Source organism: Leptonychotes weddellii, chromosome 5 (assembly GCF_054177405.1).
Source record: "Leptonychotes weddellii isolate Sample4059 chromosome 5, ASM5417740v2, whole genome shotgun sequence".
Classification (NCBI taxonomy): Eukaryota; Metazoa; Chordata; class Mammalia; order Carnivora; family Phocidae; genus Leptonychotes; species Leptonychotes weddellii.
The window spans coordinates 132576729-132599875 of NC_138373.1; the positions used below are offsets into that span (position 1 = coordinate 132576729).

The 23147-nt window shown below is 37.4% G+C and overlaps 1 protein-coding gene and 1 long non-coding RNA gene across 7 annotated transcripts in view; one reads left to right on the forward strand and one right to left on the reverse strand.

Annotated features, from left to right (window-relative positions):
- The first annotated feature begins 1693 nt into the window (after positions 1 to 1693).
- Positions 1694 to 23147, forward strand: part of LOC145721861 (uncharacterized) — a 69493-nt gene continuing 48039 nt past the window's right edge. Inside the window, exon 1 of the long non-coding RNA XR_014145826.1 lies at positions 1694 to 2092. This is a non-coding gene — a long non-coding RNA (uncharacterized LOC145721861). The remainder of the gene's footprint in view (positions 2093 to 23147) is intronic.
- Positions 10214 to 23147, reverse strand: part of ATP2B1 (ATPase plasma membrane Ca2+ transporting 1) — a 126560-nt gene continuing 113626 nt past the window's right edge. For 3 of the 6 annotated variants that reach the window (XM_031018608.2, XM_031018609.2, XM_081822180.1), the window contains exons 19-22: positions 21264 to 21371; positions 19159 to 19341; positions 18656 to 18742; positions 10214 to 13495 (exon numbers count right to left, since the gene is read on the reverse strand). In XM_031018608.2, the coding sequence (XP_030874468.1) occupies positions 13184 to 13495; positions 18656 to 18742; positions 19159 to 19341; positions 21264 to 21371 (690 nt within the window). In that variant the 3' untranslated portion in view covers positions 10214 to 13183. Of the gene's footprint in view, positions 16072 to 18590; positions 18743 to 19158; positions 19342 to 21263; positions 21372 to 23147 lie in introns of all 6 variants that reach the window. The other 3 variants (XM_081822181.1, XM_031018612.2, XM_031018610.2) reach the window with 3 other exon arrangements.

Below are 23147 nucleotides of genomic sequence, written 5' to 3' on the forward strand. Positions count from 1 at the left end.
TCAGGGGTCTTGAAGTTCCATGGGTAATCAAGAGCCATGCAGTCTTTTCCGGATCGACATGCATGTTTCGAGGTTATGTGGACTTCAAGGGACAAGCTCTGTCCAAGTTCTCCACTCTTTAAAAAAGGAAAACCAGTATGCCAAACACAGTACATTTCAAATGGCCTCTTTAAATTCGCTACAAGCATTGTAGCAAAACTAAAGCTTATGAAGATAAAAAGTTGCTTGAAGTTAACAGGATATGCTAAAAAGCTGCATTTAGAAAGCCACAAGTTACCTGTTTTGTAGAGGGAAGAGGTATTGAGGGTTTGTTTACTCTAAAGGTAATTTACACTCATTTCCATTATTTAAAAATTAAGACAGGGCGCCTGGGTGGCTCAGTTGGTTAAGCGACTGCCTTCGGCTCAGGTCATGATCCCGGAGTCCCGGGATCGAGTCCCGCATCGGGCTCCCTGCTCAGCAGGGAGCCTGCTTCTCCCTCTGACTCTCCCCCCTCTCATGTGCTCTCTGTCTCTCTCATTCTCTCTGTCTCAAATAAATAAATAAAATCTTAAAAAAAAAAAAACAAAAACAATGTTTAAAAAAAAAAATTAAGACAAAAATAAAACTTTTAAAAGCCCAATATTAGAGAGATAACACTTTAGAGCTAGATTCAGCTCCAACTTTCTTTTCAGCCAGAACCTTGGGCAAGTCACAGTCTCCTGGGGGTCTTAACTCACTCATCTATGCAATGAAGAAAAGATAGGATTGTCTGGTCCAATGTGCTGGTTCCTTCCAGCTCTAGAATTTTAGGAAGGCTACGGATTCCACACCAATGCCTCTGAAGCAAGGCAGGTAACATACAGGAGTGAAAAAGACTAGAGTGAGAAGAATTTTTCTTACAAGTGAATCCTGATATCAAGCTTTCATTATTTCACACTCCATAGCAATAAAAATATTTCACTTTCTTCTTACTTTTGCTATAAAAGAAACAGTAATAAATGGTCACCAATACTATACACAGGGGTGTAGAAACCATAGGGATTGGTGGGGACTGTGGCAAACTAGAGAGGGTAAAACACCGACCTATTATCATATGGGATTGAGGGTCTAATGTTGCCTGATGCCAACAATTTGGGTATTTTTAGTGAAATCTAATAGTCAATGCAGGTTTTCTTTCTTTTTTTTTTTTTTAAGATTTTATTTATTTATTTGAAAGAGAGAGAGAATGAGAGACAGAGAGCATGAGAGGGAGGAGGGTCAGAGGGAGAAGCAGACTCCCTGCTGAGCAGGGAGCCCGATGCGGGACTTGATCCTGTGACTCCGGGATCATGACCTGAGCCGAAGGCAGTCGCTTAACCAACTGAGCCACCCAGGCACCCAATGCAGGTTTTCAATTAAAAACATTAAACAAAACAAAATACCCTGTAGGCCTTTACCATTGGTCAAACAAAACACTTCGATGGGTCAACTGGGGCCGACAGACTACCAGTTTACAATGTCTGATCTACTTTGCCTTCCTCATTGTACTGGGATCGGCCCTTATTGCATAATTTGCTAATAATACCACTTTAATGAAAGTACTTACTGTCATAACCCACCGAGTATTTACCAAATTCTTTTTTACAGACGGTGCTCTGAGCCCAGGACTTTCTGACTTTTCATCTTACTTGACTACCACAATAACCCTGAGGGTTAGGTAGATACACTGTTATCCCAATTTTACAGAATGAAGTAAGGCACATAGAGACCAAATAACATGTCCTACTCACAGAACTTATTTTTTTATAGAATTGAGTCTAAAATATTGACATGGAGACATTTATAATATTAGGCTGAATGAAAAAAAAGGAGCTATATAAAGTATATATGATTTTTAAACTGTTTTAAAAACATGTTTAGTGATTGAATATTCTATCATGAAGATATTTTATAATATACATAAAGAAGCCTCTATTGTTAAACACTTGAATTGCTATTAAAATCATGTAGGGAAATATTTTTTTTAATAATATGATTTCATTCATTTTTAGGATCATCAATTGACAGCCTATATGTCAGTCACTTTATTAGATGCTGTCCTCAAAGGGGATTCTGATTCATAATGTATCTGGTAAGCAAGTTTTATATTATACATATCTATATCTATCAGCTATCTTTCTATCTATCTATCTATCTATCTATCCATCTATATCTATCTATCTATCACCAATCATCTATCATCTTTAAGCCACAAAGCTTCTTTGAACTTTATGTAGGCATTCAGATCAGCTATGTGAATTTTTACGATATTTAAGCAATCGCCCCCTGCATCAGTGGTTAGGTCCCAAATGACACTCTCAGCTTCCTGAGTGGAAAGAAGGCAGGCTCCCCCAGATAGCTTAGTTTGAAGCACTGCACAATGTGTAATAATGGGCTCCTCAGCTAGAAACTTGAGGAGACTTGGAGATCTATGAACTGAACTTTGAAAGCTATCTTGTTAGCAGGATATACGTTGGAGTCCCTTTGTGATCTATACTGATGACAAAAGATGGCTCTCCATCCTTTCTCAATATTCCACGGGTCATGGCAGTAGAAACCCAAATAACACAATTTCTAAGTCACAGCTGCCATGCTGCAGACACAGATGGATATAAACATTAGAGGGAAAGGACCAAGATGATGAGGCAACTTGAAAATGTGTAATTTTTTATCATTCAACCTAGAACACTTTTGAGTGAAAGGGGGAGCTCTTACCACCACCGACACTGGGATGGCCGGCCCATACACAGACCGAACCTGGTAACCTGGGGTGTACATACAGTCACCCTACTGTGAAGAACAGTGCTGGAAACTGGAGATGGTTGAGCATGGCAAGGCTGGGGAAGGAGTTTGGAGGGTAAGGGACATGCAAGCTGCCTTTAGGCATCTGAAAAGCTCCATGAAGAACTGGGTTGATCCGATCCTAATTCCTTGACACTGGGAGTGACTGGACCATGCTGAAGAGGCTTTACGGTCTGAGGTAATGGTTTGTGCCTGATTGTTGAGCAGTTCTGGATTCAAAACCCAGATAGATGATGCTAAGTAGCTGTGTGGCCATTGACAAGTTTCTTAACTTCTTTCTTATAAAAGGGGGAATGGAGTTGTAATGATTTCCTGAGGTAAATAGGAGAGTGAGTGACCCAGAAGAGGGGCTCAATAAATGTTAGTGTGTGCATTGTAACTAATGCTGGAAATATTCAAGCATAGGAACAGACCACCAGTTGGCTAATGTTATGGGATCTTTTGGGGGATTAACTAAATGATGGTTGGAGACAACTTTTTTCATTAATTTAGAGATTGTTCTTAGAAAAAAATCAATTAGTAATTTTTTCCAGAGATAAGGTGATTTTATGTAAAATCTTAAAAAGGTATACTCCTAAATATTGTACTATGATTTAATATTCATCATAAATGACATTTGCCTGTCAAGTGATACATGCTGTTTACTTTCAACTATGTAAAAAAAAAGCATAATGTGCTAGAAATACATTTTAAAATGACATATTGCTTGATTTTGAGACTACAAATATATGACCTAATATTTGAAATCCTTTCATTTTGCTTTCACAAAACCAACTAGCTTATTTTAGAATCGTTTATAATTTGTTTTTCAAATAATGAGATAAAGAGGTTTTAGCTTATTAGTAAGCACATTTCCAAAAAAAAATACATTTCAGGTTATTTTAATCAAAGTAAATTTAAATAGCTAAATTGAATATAATCTATACACTCTCTTCTTAACGTTGATTTTCAAAGTATTAGAAACAACCTGATTTTTTTAAGTCCAAGTAAACAGACTCTGGTACTGAACATCATCTTAATGGGCCAATTTACAAAATTATGTTTTTCATTAACTACTTGCATTTTAGCATTGTAGTTCTCAATGCTTCCCTCTGCTTAACCAGTAGTTCCCAAACTTGGGCTGCGTATTAGAATCATCTGGGAAGTTAAAAAAAAAATCCCTATGGCCAGGCCACATTCTTGTCCACACTGCCTGGGGGTGGCGTCTGGTGCCCATTATGTTTTAAAGCTCCTCAGCTGACTCCCATGTGCAGCCGTTTGGGAAATAAGCATTTCTCCCATGGTCCAGTCTAGGGATACAGATATGACCAGGAACAAAAGAGCAATTAAAACTAGATAATAGTCCTACACCTTCAGAGCATCTAGTGGTGTTCAGCTGAATGATCACATAGTTTAAAAAACCTGAGTGACTGGGTCACTAGCTCACTCATCTGGTATCCACTTCTCAGATGTGCAAGAGGCAAGCAAGCGGCTTCTCTTTAAAAGGGAAAAAAAAAGGAAACAGAAGCAAACACTTATTTCTAACGAGATGAATCTCCAGGGTAATCTTCATAGTGCCTTGGGTGTTTACAAATCAGCTGGGGCTTAAGGGTCCTTTTGACTTGGAAATTGTCTACTTAAACCAGTTTATTGGGGGAGGCAGGAACAGGTCTTCCAGGTTTGTTTCTGTTGCTTTTGAGTGAATAGTACCATTTTGCATTGCCCTTTATAATTGTTAAAAGTGCTTTTACGTTTCCAAGTTTACCTGAACATCCAAAGCTAGGCAGGAATTTTAATACAATCCCGTTGAAGAAAGTGCAATTTCAAAGTATTAAAACTGGTACAAGGCAGAGTTGCGACCAGAACCCAGGTCTGCTCACAGGCAAATGCTTTTGGACATAATACTGCCTGTACCTAAAGAGAGACCCACTGTTTGAGCCTCAGCACTCGGTCCTGGAGAGTCGATTTTCCTCTGAAAATAGCCTGCGTCACCATTTCTCCCTTCCGTGTCAGTTGAGTTGAGGGAGGTTGCATGCCGCACGCACTGTGAAGAGGTAGAAAGTGCAAAAGGGGCCAGGAATAAGGCGAGCTTCAAGGAGGACTTTACGGGAGAGGGAAGAACAGAGAATATGCTCACAGCAGAGGAGAGAGGGGGGCAGGTGACAACTAGGTGAGGCCAAAAAGTTGCTAAGAAGCAAATAAAGAGCCATTCAAAAGTTTATTATTTACTCATCTATTTTTTGAGGAGAGGAGGGATGTGGGCAAGTGGTGATTTAGGAAGGTGTGGATTATGTGTTGGATAGATTGGCAATGGGAGAGGCGGAAGGTAGGGATGTAGAGAGAGAACCACTGAGAAACCGAAGTGTATGCTATGTGTCTGAGGTAAAGAGGAACTAGACTAGGAGAGTTAAGAGTGAAAAAGGGGAAAAAAAAAAAAAAAAAAACTATGGAAAGAGCACCTGAAACCAAGGAAGAACTATGTATAGCAAGATAGGAAAGATAGTAGGCAGCATTTCAACAAGACATCTATTTCTGGATCTGATGGCTATTTGTGTATAGAGTGAAGAACTTTTTTTTTTAAGTAGACTTCATGCCCAGTGTGGGGCTTGAACTCACGACCCTGAGGTCAAGAGTCACCCTACCAAATGAGCCAGTCAGGCACCCCAGGTGAAGAACATTTAATTAGTGATCCCTAATTGGTTGAATGACTTGATTAAATGTATATTAAGTTATATATTAATAGGTAGTATAAAGTGCAAAGTAAGGCAAAGGGTGGTTGGCAGACTGTCCTGTTTATGTCTTTCAGTACTCTGAAATAGTGGTTTCCATAAAGTGGTAGAAGGAAAGCAAATCACTGTCTTGGGCAACATTAAGCTGAGAAAGGTTGAGAATAAACTAGATGATAAAATTATTAGTCAAATAGGGGCTAAGGCAATAGTTTAATATAGATAGTCGTAAACTCTTGTTCTTTGGGACCCAAAACCAGTAACAAAAGCACAAAGAGAGGCAGGTGTCTCCTATCAAATATGTGAAAATAACACAGGACTGACTGTGTGAGGTAGAATGGAAAAGGTGTGTTCTATAAAGTCAGACAAACCATCTCTTGAATCCTAGTTCTGAGAAAAATGCAAAGGTTTAGAATAAATGCAATGAAGAAGGACCCTGAAGAGAATGAGAGACAAATTAAAGGTTTGGTTTGAACATCAGTGAGGAAAGCCAGGAAATGAGTATGGATTTTGGTCGCCAGCAAGTTTGTGAGCACACTCTTGACACTAAGGACTGAGACGAAGTTAAAGGTGATTCCGATTCAGGTACCAAGGTAGTGAAACGTCGAGGAGGCAAAGCCGTCAATGACAGAGCAGGAAGGAGGGAGCCAGGTCGCGTGCCCTGGTTAGGATGGAATCAGTGAAGGGTAGTAGCTAAAAGACTGGAAGATGATGGAGGAAATCACGAGACTAGCAATCATGCTGATTAGCAATAAAGAGTAACTTAGGAGGTGTAAAGAGCTTTTAAAAGTAAGGAAAATTTAGAGTGCCAACTATAATCCTAGAGACCAAATAGCAGAGAAATGGCATCTTCTACTTGTGACCATGTTGCTGAGTAACACAGAGCAAAAACAGAGGCTACTGTGATCCATGTGGGAAACTGCATAGAGCCTGAAGCCAATGAGTATGTAGGTTCTTCAGGGTTGACTGTAAAAATGATGTCAGTCTTGTGTAATCTCAAAGAGGAGGACAAGCACAAAGTTGAAACAGATAAAGGGGTCCAAAGGCTCTTTAGAAAGGGGCTACCAAAAAAGCAGGAGAAAAAATTGTAATGAAACAAGTCTGAAAGGGTTAGCCTCCTAACTGGTTTCCTAACTTCCAATTTCCCTGTCTTTCCAGAGCAGCCAATGATCCTTTCAGAGGTCAGACTATGTTGCTGCTCTGTTCAAAATCCTCCACTGGCTTCCCATTTCACTCTGCATAGAAGCCAGAGTTAGGCAAAGTCTCCCATTAGGACTCTAAGCTTGTCTCCTACTACTCTCCTGCTGGTTCACTAATTCTCCAGCTACAATGGCCCTCCTTGTGTCCCTCAAACTTGCTAAGCATTATTTACGGGAACCTCTCTCTGGAAGGCTCTTCCAGACAACCAAGCAGCTGGCTCCTTCACTTCTTTCCGGCCTCTGCCAAAATGTCACCTTGTCTAAGAGAACCTCCCTGACCACCCTATGCAAGATAGCATCGTCCCCTACCAGGTGACCTAGGTCTCTATCTTACTAGAACATGAAGTCCCTGAGAGGAGGGACCTTGCTTGGTTCTCCCGAGTCCAGAACAGTATGAATTCCCCAGGCCAGGTACCAAGTATTTGTTGATACAGGCGATGGAGAGACAAAAAGCATGAAAGCAGTTGGCAGTTCGGTAATTTTGAGGACAGGAAAAAGGGGGACAGACACTAGGGTAGCATTCGTAGGAGTCCCAGACTCCAGAAATGTGGTGTGGTTGCACCTGCTACTGCACCCCCCCGTCCCCATCACACTTCAGATGTTGAGTACTACCCAGTCTAAGTCCCTAGCAGCGAGAAAGTGGAAGATCAACAATTTTAGATAGTACACACTTACCCTCCTCAGAGGGTCTGAAGCTAAATGAGAGCAGGCTTATGGTTAAAAGATTTAGAATACTAGGGCGCCTGGGTGGCTCAGTTGGTTAAGCGACTGCCTTCGGCTCAGGTCATGATCCTGGAGTCCCTGGATTGAGTCCCGCATCGGGCTCCCTGCTCGGCGGGGAGTCTGCTTCTCCCTCTGATCCTCCCCTTCTCATGCTCTCTCTCTCTCTCTCAAATAAATAAATAAAATCTTTAAAAAAAAAAAAAGATTTAGAATACTAGATAAATTAGAAGCATCCTTATTTGAATTGCTAACCTCAGATACCACAGGTCTCCCTAAGGTCCCATTCTTACTTTTTTAATACTCATTCTCAAGCTATTCGTGAAGGTATGACTTAGACTAAATATTTATGATCTCAAAAGTAGCCTTACAGAAAAAGATTGCTTTAATATATTTTTTCTTCATTCACTAAGATAAATGTTACCTTAAAGATTATGCAAGTCAGCAAGCATCTCATTTTTAAGGCTGTAAGGGAGGCCAGTTGACTATTCATAAGCCATAAACAACATCAGTGTAAAATGGTACTAAAACAGTAGTGAAAGATTGGCTGCAATTTTTATTTTAAAGATTGCACATTTAAAAAGGACAAAATGATTTTTCCAAAAAACGCAAAACTAGGTAGATCCTATTCTTTCACAAATTTCAAGAAAAATACAGATTATATCCTCAATGTGATAATTTTCATTCCGAATTATTTAGGAAATAAAGCAATGACCTGTTAAATTAATAGGTTATCTATGGAACTTAGAATAAATAGATCTTAAAAGTAATGAACCACAAAATTCCCTAATCAAAGTATGCCAGTAAGAACACCCTTCTACTGAGTTTAACTGTGACTCTTCAGTTACAGGGGGTCTAAGGAAAGCATGGGTTACACAACTTAGTCAGGGACCCTCTGCCTCAGTCTCTGGTCTTGAGCTATCCTCCAGGAAGCTCACGAAGATTCTTCAGATTCTCTGTGAAGCATCTGACATCAGAAAAGTACAACAAAGGAGGCTTAAAAGTTAAGCACAGATTTTTAGGTATTGGGCCCTGACTCGGGATGGCGAGGTGCTCGGACTGCAGAAAAGAGCAGTAGCTACCGGCCTGGGCTCTGGAGGTGGTGTGCCGTTGAGTGTGGATCCCCGGCTTGCCAATGTGACCCAGAGCAAAGCTGCGTAAACGCCTCACGCCTGTTTCCCTGTATGTAAAATGGCAGCAGTTGTGCAGGAGGCTATTCACATCATCTACACAAAGTGCTTAGCCTGTATCAAGTACTTTGTAATTATTAATTTATGTGTGATGATGCTCCTCTTAATGCCTAAGGAAAGTATCAGTGCTTACACCTAATGATCTGAAAAGCAATTTGGAAATTACGCGGTCCTTGTAACTCTGACTTAAATTAAGAGAATCTCAGGGTCTTCCTGCAGGGAACCCACACCCGGACTTAGGTTACTGATTCTGGAACCAGTTTTCCTAGGATATAGTGGTTAAGAAAGCTGTGCCAAAGACAGACACTGTATAAGCACATACGCACATTTCTTAAATTTCCAGTTGGGAACTATTAATATTACACAGCTCAGTAGTGATACTTTGAATTCAGAGAATACAGATGAAATATGCCTACATTTAGTGTAACATCTGTAGGCTGAAGTGTTTTTCTAACAAAAAGGGAAAATGTTAAAGTAGTTAAGACAAAAAGCACGACAGTAAACTCCCAACTGAGAGTCTAAGGGACAAAATTATCAGTCTGTTGAAAAGGAAATTACATTGTAAGGATAGAGACAATTTCCTTTTTGACATTTTTGACATGTACTGATGAGAGAAATACAGGAATACGGTCACAACTTCCCTTCCTGCACGAAAACACTCTTTATGGTATTATTATAATGCTTATTCTTTAAAAGAAAGATTATTTTTCAAGAATGTTTCAAAGATTATTTTTAGGTAGGTGGTATTAATTATGCCAATAAAGTATCTCTTTTTTTGGTCTATGAGCGCAACATGGTCTTTTGAAAATATAGAGGTTGATATGGGATTTGGGCAACAGAGTCTGGACAGTGGTAGAGGTTAGAAGAAAGCAGCAGCTGTGATAGGGCAGTTCTCTGAACCATGGGGAAGGAAAAATGGCAATGAGCGAAGACTTACAGAAACTCTCCTTTCTTATTCAGTTAATTTTACAAAGGGAACTTCATTCAAAATTTAATCCTAATACATAATACATATATATAAAATCTAACTTGATAAAATGGAAAACATCTCTCATGTCATAAATGTGGTACTTACACAGACTCAATAATTTACTAATAATTTTTACTAAATGGAAAAATATGGTATTCATAATCACTTAAAGTTCAGTCAGTATTTCAACAAAGTTGCTAATTTATGTTAATAATTTATTATAAAAACCAACTAAGGGTAATTTGATTAATTTTGTTACCACAGAGTTCAGATAATTGCTATTGACAAGTTTGGATCATTTAATGAAAAAGAAGTTCTAACAGTTATTGTGAAAAACTAATCTTTTCTAAGCCCGAAAGATTACATGCTCATAAGACTGCAGAAATGATCCAGAGTTGCTGTACAGATCGAAGACTATGGGTAGGAAGAGTGAGGACAATATACCCACTTTTGGTCTAGGGGCAAGATCATGCATATTAGAACACCGATTCACTGTAACACAACCATAACATTTCAAGTACATTATAGAATTTTCATCAACCAGATTTTTAAAATTTCAAGTAGAAAAAGGTAATTCCAAAATATGATGCTCTGATCAATTTCAATATTCAAAAAGTTCAGTCCCCATTCAGAAACAGATAAACAGTATATTTATTAAATGAGTTAAGACAAATAAACTTTACAAATAGACAAATAATAAAAGGCTCAGTGGCTAAAATAGATGGTAAGCATCATTGAAAGAAATCAACACCATCACGGTATCTCAGTTGGCTTACACGTGTAAAAAGAAATTTTCAAAGAGCAATTTCACAGAAATGAAGCCAGTTTTTTTTTTCTTATAAACAAATCACCATTTCTTGGTTCAAAACTGACATCTGTTATGAAAATTACCATATCACATATTTGTAAGATGACAAGGAGTAACTCATCTTCAAAGTGCAATAAGTCTATTTACAACCACAAAAAAGGCAATGATGAGGAGAAAAGGATTTTTAAAAAATATACAAAGATTAAAAACATTTGGGATGCAAAATTAAACAATTTTTTGGTTAGAGGATAAAAGAGAAAAAATGATTGAATTACAGATGCTGATTTCAGCTATACATACTATATAATGGGATCCAAGATCTTTTAACAGCTTGCTTGCATTTTTTTTCTACTTACATAATGCTCTGGAAATTTCTGGTAGAAATTACAGTGTCTCAAAGAGAGAAATACACACTAAGCATGTCTTGCTACTATTTCATGGATGTCATTAAGACCCGTTTATGGATTAGAGTTGGTGTAAAAAGCCATTGCCTTGAGTTGAAAAATGAATACTGTAAAAGCTCAATACAAATCCTCCAAAGCACATGCACATCTAAATCTTTTGGAAATTACATTCATATTTAAGCATAACCAAAATAAAAAAGAAAACTGAAAACATTTCCCTTTTCTCTATTCCCTATGCCTTGTAGGCTTCTCCAGTTGCTAGGGTCAATTTTTAAGAGTTGAAAGGGTTCTTCAAGATAGTCTAGTCCACCACCCTCCTTTAGGGTAAATGATTTTCCCAAGGTCATGCAGCACGTTAATGGCAAAACCAAGACTAGAAACCAGGTCGTGACTCCTAGCCTCGTATGCTTTCCAGCATATCATGCTACCTCTTTTTACAGTATGATTCCCTATAAATACCTGATGAATAAATGTACAATTACAAACGCTGACAGAGCCAATGTGTTTCTAAAGACTTGCAGAGGATTACTGCAAAGGATTGATGGAGAGAAAAAGATTTTCCCCCACCCACCGAAAGTATCAAGCACCATCAACTAAACATTTCTTTGCTAGGTCAGCATGCTCAGATGTCATAGTCCTCGTAAACTTTATGTCAGCCTGAGGATCGTATACCTGGTGAAATCTGGGCCCTAACACAATGCCAGTTCCTAAAAGGTAAAGACAGAGGCAAAAAAGGGGAGAAGTTCGACAAAAGAAACAAAGACTTAAATAACCCAATTGTCTTAGAGATGGGCATTCCGAAAGCATATGGTTAATTATTGTATTTAATTATACATATTTTAGGACCGTTTCCACCTTTTCATATAATCTCATTTTACCTAATTTATTTGGCCACTTACAAATAAAATAAATGTATCAAAGATAATGGTGATCATTATTACTGTTTTTTTTAGACTGTGAGACTATTTTAGGCAATCCAAATTCTATGGAGAATATGTCAAATGATGAAATTGCAATGATTTTCTTAATGTGATTCTATTAGATATTTACCACCGGGGGAATTAAAGCGGTATTTCATGGGGCTGTTACCATCTTGAAATTTATTCCAATTGTGGTTAAAGAGAACAGACTGATGCACTATATATGCAGAATTAAGTAAAGAAGCTGAAATTTCTTTTTTTAAAAAAACATTGCTGTGTATTTATTTAATAAAAGGGCATATTTATGTTTACAAACAAGTCTGAAAACAAAAGGAAAACATGTATGCTTCTACCTGTTAACCTTTTTCAAAATGCCAACAGCCCTCATGCTGTATGAAGGTTTCTAAGGATTTATTAGAAAAATCAATACAGTTCACTCACAGTTCACCAAGACATCACTGAGCTAACATGTTTAGACAAAAACAAAAAAGACTAAGGTTCTCTTGTAGTTTGATAGTTTGATTTAATTTGATTTGCCTGAAATAACAAAAGCATTTCAAGCATCCTTCATTATGTAGTTGATGTCCCACATTAAACAGTCTACTAAATTCTGAACAAAGGTTATTAGCAAGTTTTCAAAAATTTTAAAAATTAAACAGTCGTTTCAAAACCATTAAGTAGTAAATGTATTTAAGAAACTAATTAGGACAGATGCCATAACTTCATTAAACACCACTGCTCATGTTTTTTTGTTTTGTTTTGTTTTGTTTTTTTGGTTTTTTTTAAACAAAGCATTAGTGTTATCTATTTGGCTATTAGTATTAGCAATTTATCTACAATATTTAACAAGGTAAATTGTAGGCAAAAATTTAGTACAGTTTCAATAGAAACACCCCTTTTTGTTTTCCTGAAAATACAGCAGTATTTGAAGGACTAATTTTTCTCTGCATCAGTTATAAGGAAGCTTCCCATCTATGAACAGGAACAAAAAAAGTATCTACAAACCTTGTAAACAGATCTGTATCATTTATAAACATAAATAATCCAAATTATTAACAGCCAACAGCAGAAATTAAAGTATCAATTCAATGATCCAGGGCTCTTTGCTTGCTTGCCCAGCTGTACTCCTCCCCCTCTCCCACCAAGGATTGAGATAAACTAAAGCTCTGCTAATACACTGTTCAGGACCATTCTTAGGTACTACGGATGATCCACAGGTCAGCATATGCTGAGTTACTGTTTATCTGTCAGTTCATTTCTCCCACCCCCCAAAAAGCACCCTCAGTCTGGCAGAAAGCTTTGCTTTTTTTTTTTTTTTAAAAAAATAAATCTACATTCGTACAAGTGTGTCTTCTGTTGAAGTCCAAAGACAAGAATACGATCTTGTCCATCACAATATGTGAAAAGACCCAGTTTCAATTTGTTTCTTTACAATGCAGCTAGTGTGTTAACATTCAGCTTACAATCAGAGTGATGTTTCCAAACTATGTAGTGGGCTTCCTGGGGATGAAGAGGTAGCAGACTTGTTCATTTCTATGGTAAGGTGAATCCCGCTGTCAACAGCATTGTTATTTTTGTTGGGAGAGGGTGGAGGACTGGAGTTACGTTTTGTAGGAGCATCATCTTCAGCATCAGTATCATCAATAAGGGGGATATGAGGCTCTGAATCTTCTATCCTAAACTCAGGATGTGTCATAAAGTTGTGAATCGAACTTCTTGATTCCGGTTTTTCTAACCCTTCATATAAAGAACTACGAAATGCATTCACCACTCGAATCTGTAAATATCAGAAAACACAGAAAGACGTCAGTATACTATTAGCTTAATTTAAAAATGTTTCATTTATGAGTCTGAATCCACAAACAGCTAGGTATGAGTGAATCATATTTGCATGTAATGCAGTGGAACTTGCAATACACTGTAAAAAAAATGAATATTTTAGTAGGACACTACAGAACAACAAAACCACATACTCTAAGAATTAAAAGTTACAGAATTCAAAGTAATACTGAGAAAATCTCATTGTCACTGGCTAAAAATTTAATAGCCATTCTATAGGACTTTTTTCCCTAAGGAAACAAACACAAACAAACAAAACAAAAACTTGATCATACACAAGCTTTAGCTGATTTTTAAAATTTAAAAAAAAAGTAATTTTTGAAAACAATTCAAGTAAGTTAAACAAAGTCAAGCACAAAGGGTTACTATTTATCATGCTAGGAATTAGGGTGTCACCAACTATGAAAAAGCCAAGCAAATATAAGCTGAATGCCACAATGAACTCACATCTACCCCACTATTCCCTTAAAAAATAAAAAAAGACAAAACCCAAATAAATATCTATAAAATGCCATTAAACAGCTATAAATATTTGAGTATATGCCATTTGTCTATAAAGCATTAGTGTTTTTCTCTACAAATATTAAAACTTAAATCACTTTATATACTGCAGTTCACTGGGAAGAACAGGTTTAAAACAAAAAACCCAAACCCTCTGGGATTCTTCTGTCAACAATTTCGCAAAAACACAAGGTTTTTTGGTATTTCTGCCCTTAAACATATAGCCCCCCCCATACAGAAGTCTGCTGTATAGATGAAAAGAGGTTAATGGGTAATTAATGCAAAAACACTGCTGCACACATTGACATTAGGTCTTATTAACCCAGTGTCATATAGACTTTCAAAACAAAAAAAGGGACAAAATCCAAATAGTTGAGCATCTACTCAATATCAATTCAAACACAGGTTTGCTTTTGCATTGATTCTAATGAATACTGTTTAGTAATGAAGACATCATTTATCATAAATGTTAAGAGAAATCACGAATACTGACATTCCAGAAAAACAGTCATCAAAATCATCTCATAAGACAACGATGATGGAAAAATTAACAAATTCTTCAAATGGACATTTCAATACATTTTTTAAAAAGGTAACATTTATTTATGCCCACCTTTTTTCTTTAATTGTATATATCTAAGATGTACAAGTTGATGATTTGATATACATATACACACTGAAATAATCATGACAGTTGAGGGGATTAACATAATCCATCACTACACATTGTCACCGTGTGTGGGGGGGGGCGTAAGAATAATTAGGATTCTACCCTCTTAGCAAATTTCAAGTATATAAGTACAGTATTGTTACCTAAAGTCACCATGCTATACATTACATCTCCAGAACTTACTGGTCTTGCATTAACTGAAACTTTGCACCCCCTCATAAACATTTCCCCATTTCTCTCTATCCCTAACCACCATTCTACTCTCCATTTCTAGGAGTTTTACTATTTTAAGACTCCCACTTCTGGGAATTTACCCAGAGGATTAAAATCAGGATTTTTTTTTTTTTTAAGATTTTATTTATTTATTTGACAGAGACACAGGGAGAGAGAGGGAACACAAGCAGGAGGAGTGGGAGAGGGAGAAGCAGGCTTCCCGAGGAGCAGGGAGCCCGATGCGGGGCTCGATCCCAGGACCCCGGGATCATGACCTAAGCCGAAGGCAGACATTTAATGACTGAGACACCCAGGTGCCCCTAAAATATACCTGCACTCCTTTATTCCTTGCAGCATTATAAATAGCCAAGATAGGGAGACAACATTAAGTGTCCACTGACGAACAGATAAAGAAAATGTGGCATATATACATACAAGGAATTTTTTTTTTAAAGATTTTTATTTGTCAGAGAGAAAGCACAAGCAGGCAGAGCAGCACACAGGGAGAAGCAGGCTCCCTGCTGAGAAAGCCCGATGCGGGGATCGATCCCAGGACCTTGGGATCACCACCTGAGCCGAAGGCAGACACTTAACCGAATGAGTCACCCAGGTGTCCCTACATACAGGAAATATTGTTCAGCCTTAAGAAGAAGGGAATTCTGCCATTTGCAACAACATATGCTCAGTTCTGATTAAAACAGATTAAAATCTCTCTCCTCAAAGCTGTCTTCCGGCATTTACCAAGCCCTGTCTGCTGTAGGCTGCTTTACTTCTTGCTCACTTAGCTCTGTAAGAGTATAGCATGGTGAAGTGAGGAAGACAGAGGTTAAAGGTCTGGGTGTGAATTCCAGCTCTGTCACCTGCTAGCTGAGGAACCGTTCCTACGCAAATCAATTTCCTCAACTATAAAATGGGAAATAACAGTGGTACCTACCTTACAGGGTTGTTATGGGACATTCATTAGTGAGTTAATACATGTACAAACCTAAAACAGTGTTAGTTCACAAGTATCAATGTCATGCCAGGGCTTGTCACACTTTAATGTGCATGCAAAGCACCTGGGGATCTTGTTAAACTGCAGATTCTGAGTCAGGAGGGGCCTTCAGTGGGTCTGAGATTTAATGTAAAGTCTGGAACACAATTATACAGAAACAGAGTAAAGACAGCATACCTAAGGTCATGTGACAACCTCCAAATGAAGAGTCAATTATTCAAAATTTTGCTGAAATAAAAATGAATACACACACCACCCACGAGATAAATCTGTCTAGAAAGTTTAACATGAAGCTAATCATAAGGAAACAATTAGATCCATAATGTAGGATGAGACAACTGGCCTGGTTTCTTTAAAAAAAAAAAAAGTCAATGTCATAACATAAATAAATAAATAAATGTAGAGAAAATGGATCAAAAATGCTATAATATAGGACATTTTGGGGGCAACTGGAGAAATCCAAATAGGGATTGTAGACCACAGAATGAGATCAATGTTAAACTTCTTGGATGTGATAATACAGTATGATTATAGAGGAGACTTATTTTTAGGAGGTACATGCTGAAGTATTAAGAGATGAAATGTCAGCATCTTTGTCACTTTCAAATGGTACAGAAAAAATGTATATACTAATATAAACATATATATAAACAGATAAAGCAGACATCATAAACTATTAAGCAGTGGTAAATCCACGTGAAGGGTATTCATGTATTAATCTTTCCACTTGTCTGTCGGTTTGAAATTTTTCAAATATAAAATTCTGAGGGAGTCTTCCAGGGTAAAGTTTCATTTTGCATCCTTCTTTTAGGATATACAGAGACTCCTGCCCCTACTGTCCACTCCAGTCTCATCAACACCTGACATTTTATTAGTTTTAGTGCCTGTCACTGAGGCCTGCTTTCCTCAACTGGTACATGTCTACCAAAGGTCAGCTTGGGAGTTACTTCCTTTGGGTAATTTTTCCTGACTTCCCAGAGTAGGTGACAGATTCTGTTGTAATATTCCATGTTTCATTACCACGTAGAAATTCGCAACTACGTTTTTGTTCCTATACCAGACTGCCAAGTCTGGACCTCCTAGCATGGCCTTGGCATACGGTAGGCCTTCGGAAGCCAAGTGTTTACAGATCACAACTAAAGAAACATTAATCAGTAGCAGGAGATGAAAGGATGAGTGGTAATAAGCCCTCAAGAGCCAGGAATGATGAGAAATCCATAGATACAGGGAGGGAGGGATGTAACTGGGACATTAGCTGTCCTAGGCATAATGCCAGGCAATTTATAGAACACCGTTTCATTTGGGTAAGGTGCAGAACCAGGGTAATTTTTAAAAGAAAGTTTCCTATCTGTCCATGTATGTAAATGTAACATCCTGTCTAACAGAGTTGTTTTGTCCTTAGAGTACTTGTTTATTCTTTGCCACACATCATGCTACCTCTGCTTATTAGCCATGGACAAGTCATTTAAACTTCCAGTTTTCACATCTGCAAAATGGGATAGTGGTTCCTGTTCTGCCTGTTCTACAACACTGTCAAAAATGACAAATGAAAATTACTTAAGCAAACAGTGAACAAAACAGGCACTGAGTAAACTGTCCTCCTTAAAATAGCATTGTTTTCTTCTTCAGTTCATCCCCTCTCCAGCTTTCTCTCGTTTCCTAGTCCTTAACTGGCAGCGGACCAAATGGAAAAGATGGGTCTCTGCCCAAATAGAAGATTAAGCATAGGTATTCCAGCTGATTTTGGGGATGGGGTGGGTTTTTATCTTTACTGCCTCCAATATTCTGAGAATCTACCATGAAATCAAGACTGTAATGCACAGTGAGGACGACAAGAGGTTAAAAGGCTTTTGGGGAATTTGCCATTTACTAAAAACCTGAAAGAAGATGTATTATTCTAGTCAATTAACAGAAATTATGACATGTAATGGTTTAAGAATTAATCAATGGTACACTTTCCCTACTTCCTTGGAAAACTTAATAGAACATTTCTTATCGAGGATGCACTTTTAAATTGATTATATAAATGAAAAAAAAACCATAAATACCACAGAACTTTGAAGCTTACACAGGGACCCCTTCTCAAAAATAAGTAAGTAAATAAATAAATTCAAAGCAAGGCCACAAAATCTAGGCTAAGAAGGCAAATAACTGGCTATATACTGAGATCTTTTCTTCAGGGTACCAACTTAAAAAAACTTTGTCAACTGAGCGAGATAAAAAAGTCAAAATGTTAGATTCATTTTTAGCTTTAAAAATGTAATTTCTTGGTTCTGTTAGATCAGTTTCTCAAATCACATGCTTTTGGAAACCATGCAGGATGAACGTGTTGAAAGGCATATACTCAAAAATTTATAGTAGTTTCACAAATTCTAAGCTACCATTTTATTCCCCGTATTAACTATCAGAGTTAGCACAGAGACGAGCTCACGGATTTCCTATCTCATCTTTGGTTGCAATTGTTTCATCTGTTATCTAGCCCTCTAAGAAATAAAACAACAACGACAACACTTTGAGGTCTCAATCCACTTTACGAAAAGAAAGCTTTATGAAAAGCCCGAACGATGAATTTAAACATTAAGGAGAAAATGAGAACCGTTAGGTGTGTGAAGTAGGAAATGTTAATTTCATGCACTTAGGAACACACACTCACACCCCACAGTAGTAGAAGCAGTAGAAGAGGAAAACACTACATGTGTAGGGGTAGAAATATTTGTTACATCATGATGCTGGCTGGCGATGGAGGGTTGCCGCCTTAGAGCCCCCTGAATGGAACTTCCACTCTGGAAAGCATTCACTACATCCATCTGCAAGGAATCAGAGATTGTGACAGCTTGCTCAGCAAGAGAGAGAGAGAACAAGAGAAAGGACCATCCCATCTATCAACATATAAAAAGTAAAGAAAAAGGCACTTTTTACAGAGCAGATAAATAGGCAAGAGTAGCATTTTGAGATGAAGGTTGGGCGGGGGGAAGCTAGGAAAAAAGGAGCTGAGGGGCATATAGACACATTCCTTCACCATCAGTTAAAAACTTTCACTCATTCCAGGCACCAGTATTATTTTTCAAAAAGAGTAAGTTTTGTGGGTTGGGAAGGCTAGAAAGGAAGTTAAGGAGCGCATTCAGACCTCCTCCCCAGGTCCCAGAGCCCTGGGCCCCCGTGCTCCCACCGCTGTGCCCAGTGCCCACCGCCGGCCGCTCGTACCTCTCTGCCAGGCCCATACCTGCGTCTGGATTCTGTTCAGGCCTCTAAACCACAAGATCTGGCCGCGCCGTAGCTCCCTTTCAGCATGGTCAATCTCTTCCACGTCCTCCGCAAGCTCCTCCTCCGGGATTTCTTCCTTTTGTGTTCCATGACCAGCTTCTTTTAGGAACTTTAAACGGCTAGTTGGAATTGTTGAAATAAGCTACAACACAGGGGAAAGAACTTAGAAATAAATCAAAACCGAATAAAATTAAACCAATCAACCGTAATACAAAAGGCGTAAGAAGTCTCAAGTGTGGCCAAGTATTGTCACCAACGAGGCAATGAGATCCTGTCCGTCAAGCTTGCTTTCTCAGAGCAACAACAACAAAATAGGTTCTTTTCTCAACTACAGAAAAGATTTCAGTTTGAATGGTAAAACGTTTTCCTGAGGGGAAATAACCTGATTACAGCTTTCATATTTTAAGTAAGACATTTAAGACAGTAAAGTACACAAATATGCTCTGATATATATATTAACTTAAACTCACATTAATTATATTTATTTAAAATAAAACAAAAAATGGCAGGTGGCCTTTTTGGATGCAAAGCAAGTTCATTTTTCATTAGTGCTGAAAGAGTTCAATGAGAAAAAACATACCAAAATCCAAAAAATCGTCAAGCTTAAACTGAAAATAGTTTTTCAGCTTATTAAATGTATTTGTTTTTACAAAATGAAACTCTTTAAAACTGGGTTAATACTGATTGATCATGACACCAAACAGGAACAGATGCCCCAGGAAACACAAAGAGGACAACAAATAGTAATAAATATGTATCAAACTGTTAAGTGTTAACAGCCATTCCTTCAGGAAGTCAGGCTCATCAGGAGGAAACAAGCACACAGAATGAGAACTGCTTAAAGACCTTCTAGTCCAACCACCGCATTTCACAGAGGTGGAACAGGTCTCCTGACAACCAGAATCAGTGCTCCTTCTACCAGGACACACGTAAAATCAATAGACAACATCAACCAAAGCCAGGAGCTGATCCCCGTTGGGTATGCTGGCTGTTCTGAATTTCCTCTTCCTGAAATTAGCCAGATGGTCTGGGAGGTTGTGGGGTTCTGTTTTGCCTATGAGGGAACATTATGAAATAACTAGAATGGTAATCAATGAAGAAAGGTGGCCCGAGTACAGATCCTAATACTTAAAAGAAGATCTCTATTAATGAATCATGCTAAGAAGAGAAACCTCAGAACCTAGAAACACAATTAAGAAAAAGGTAAGATAAAGGCACATAAAGACTGAGTTAAGTTTCAGTAAAACCTGGACGAACGTTCGCTTAGACTGACTTGTAGAACGACAGTACATTAGCTCACACCGGCTGTACATCATATATATGTTAACTTTCATTTATGATTAGTACAGACTATCAGTTACTTTTTCAGTAATGTTAACGGACTTAAAGTGAACAGTGCACACACCGTCACCAGTTACCTTTTTAAACTAATGACATGCCTTCGTTAAGTCAGCTGCCTATGCCAAACATGAAGTAGATCTCATTTTCAGGCATTGTATTTTATACATATATTGTTAAAGCCAATCAATCCAAAGAACTGAAAATGTCATTCTGTGGCCCATTTATCCAGCTACCACTATTTTTTATGGAAACATTCTCTAAGTGAACTGAAACTTGAGCTTTTTTTCCTTAGCTGTATTTTGGATTAAATTAGATAATAAAATGATGAAACATCTGAAGTATATAATATTGTAGTATTTTTGTAAAAATATTTACTCTGAAAATGCTAAAATAGGTCACAGAGCAAAAGACACAGATACCAGCATCTTAACCAGTTAAAAATGCATCCTCTTAGTAACTGTTGTAAAGCTTGTTCTAAAAAACAAATTAAAAAACTATGTAAGAAATTTTCAAGCGTTTTATTACATAGGCATAACCATCACAAACAATAACACGAGAACAAATACTACATTTAAAAAAACCCCATATCCCTGAATGCCCTTTCTTGACCCAGAACGGCAACCACTTAGAATTAAGTAACAGAACTGATTAAGGAAAACACACACTGGAAAGTTAAAAAAAAAAATCACTTTAGGTTTGAACAAAAAATGATGAGCTTTTTACCTGGCCCCAGAGTAACGTTCCCATTCCTAGGAATATTGACCATAGCCACTGTTCTATTGAAAGTTCTGAACAACTGAAAGGTTTTCCACCAAACTGCACAATTATTATCTGGAGGAATAATCAAGAGTAAATTTATTTAAATCTTTTAAACTTCACATTTCATACACTTCAAAAATTACCCAAATCTGTATCCTTTAAAACTCAAGCTGAATAACGATTATCCTGATGGTGACGTGTATTATCATAGTCACAGCTGAAAATAAGACAAATGAAAATATATTGAAATCTCTGCTCAAAATTTAAAATGCATATATATTTCATGTTTAAATTATGTTCAGTAAAAACAAACAACAACAAAAAATCTCCTGATCAGGAAGATAACTTTACATTGTTTCCAATATGATCCAAGTAACTATAGTCCCTTGTATTTAGTATAATTCTCTGAATAATTTATGCCTTTCCACGAAAGATGTGTACTTTTGTGGAAAATACCATATATTACGAAAAGTGAACATAATGTTCAATCTTTCTTGTTCTCCTCCTACACAGCTGTTCATCCTTAGTTCACATTTAGATGTCAGGACAAATATGAATGGTAAGAGAGGACAAGAATTTGCAAAGTTCTATGAGATATGGTGCTTACTTAAGTGGTACACCCTCAGAAATTTGCTCTCCCCTATAAACAGAAAGAAGTCCAATGACCGGCATAGATAAAATCCTTAATATAGTGCTTATGCTTCTCTCCTTACTTTCAAGGACCTAAAACCGTACATAAGAATATTAAGAATTAAATATCAATATTCACCTTCTTGTGGGTCTGACAGACTTCTCTTTGATATGGCAGTCAGTAGCTGCTTAATATTGAAGTTGAAGAGAATCAATTTGGTATTAACATTTTAAAACTTAAGGTATGAACTCCGTTCTTTGTAGCTGTACTAGATTTCAAATTCAAGTGATATATATTTGTCATTTCCACTGTTCTTCAAAGTCAAGATTATTTGTACACTTGTACAGATGGAGTCCCAACTGTTTTTTCAGTAACCCAACCAGTCAATTATAACTGATCTGGCAGTCTTGCTTTGATTTTAATAGATATTGAACTAAAATAATTTTCTTTGGTAAACCAAGAAAACAAGCATGAAAGCTCAAACGTTTATTTCTGTGAGTGTTTTCCTTTTTTTTTTTTTAATTTAAACTTTATCTTTTGGTATAATAAGGATGTGAAAGGCATATATTAAGATGCTAGGCAAATAATCCATGATTAATATGATTGGAGTGATTCAGTTTTCTAAGAAAAAATCATCTTGCATTTTAGAGTTGTAAGGAATAAAACTGTCTAATTACTTGTGGCATTTACCTCTAAGAACAAGAGACTAAGTTTCCACATACTCTTTAATATATACCTTAGATCAACATGATACTACAGAATTGTGTAACTGGGCACAGATGCATTTCCAAAACGTGTGCTGAGGGAGCCTTGAATTAGGTGCTATCTTCTAAAATTTAGAAGTAGCTGTATTAAACAGAGTCCAACAAGTTTCTTAACTGTAGGGTTTCCCAAAGCCTTTGAGCTGTTAATTAAAAAAAAAAGAAAAAAGAAAAGAAAAAAAAAAGCAGCCAGCATCTGAGTATTTCCCTTTCAGGGAGTAAGCTCAGAGTTTCACGTGCATGGTCTCTCTTAATGCTTCAGTAATTCTGTGATGTGACCTCATATTATCATCCCCATTTCACAGATGAAGAAATTGCAGCTTGTCAGAGTCACATAATGATCTGACCCCATGATGACTGACTGACTCCTAAATTTATACTTGTAACTATAATGTTATGTTGCTTTAAGAAACTCCAAGAGGCAGTAACACAGGCAGTATTCCCTATACTTATCTG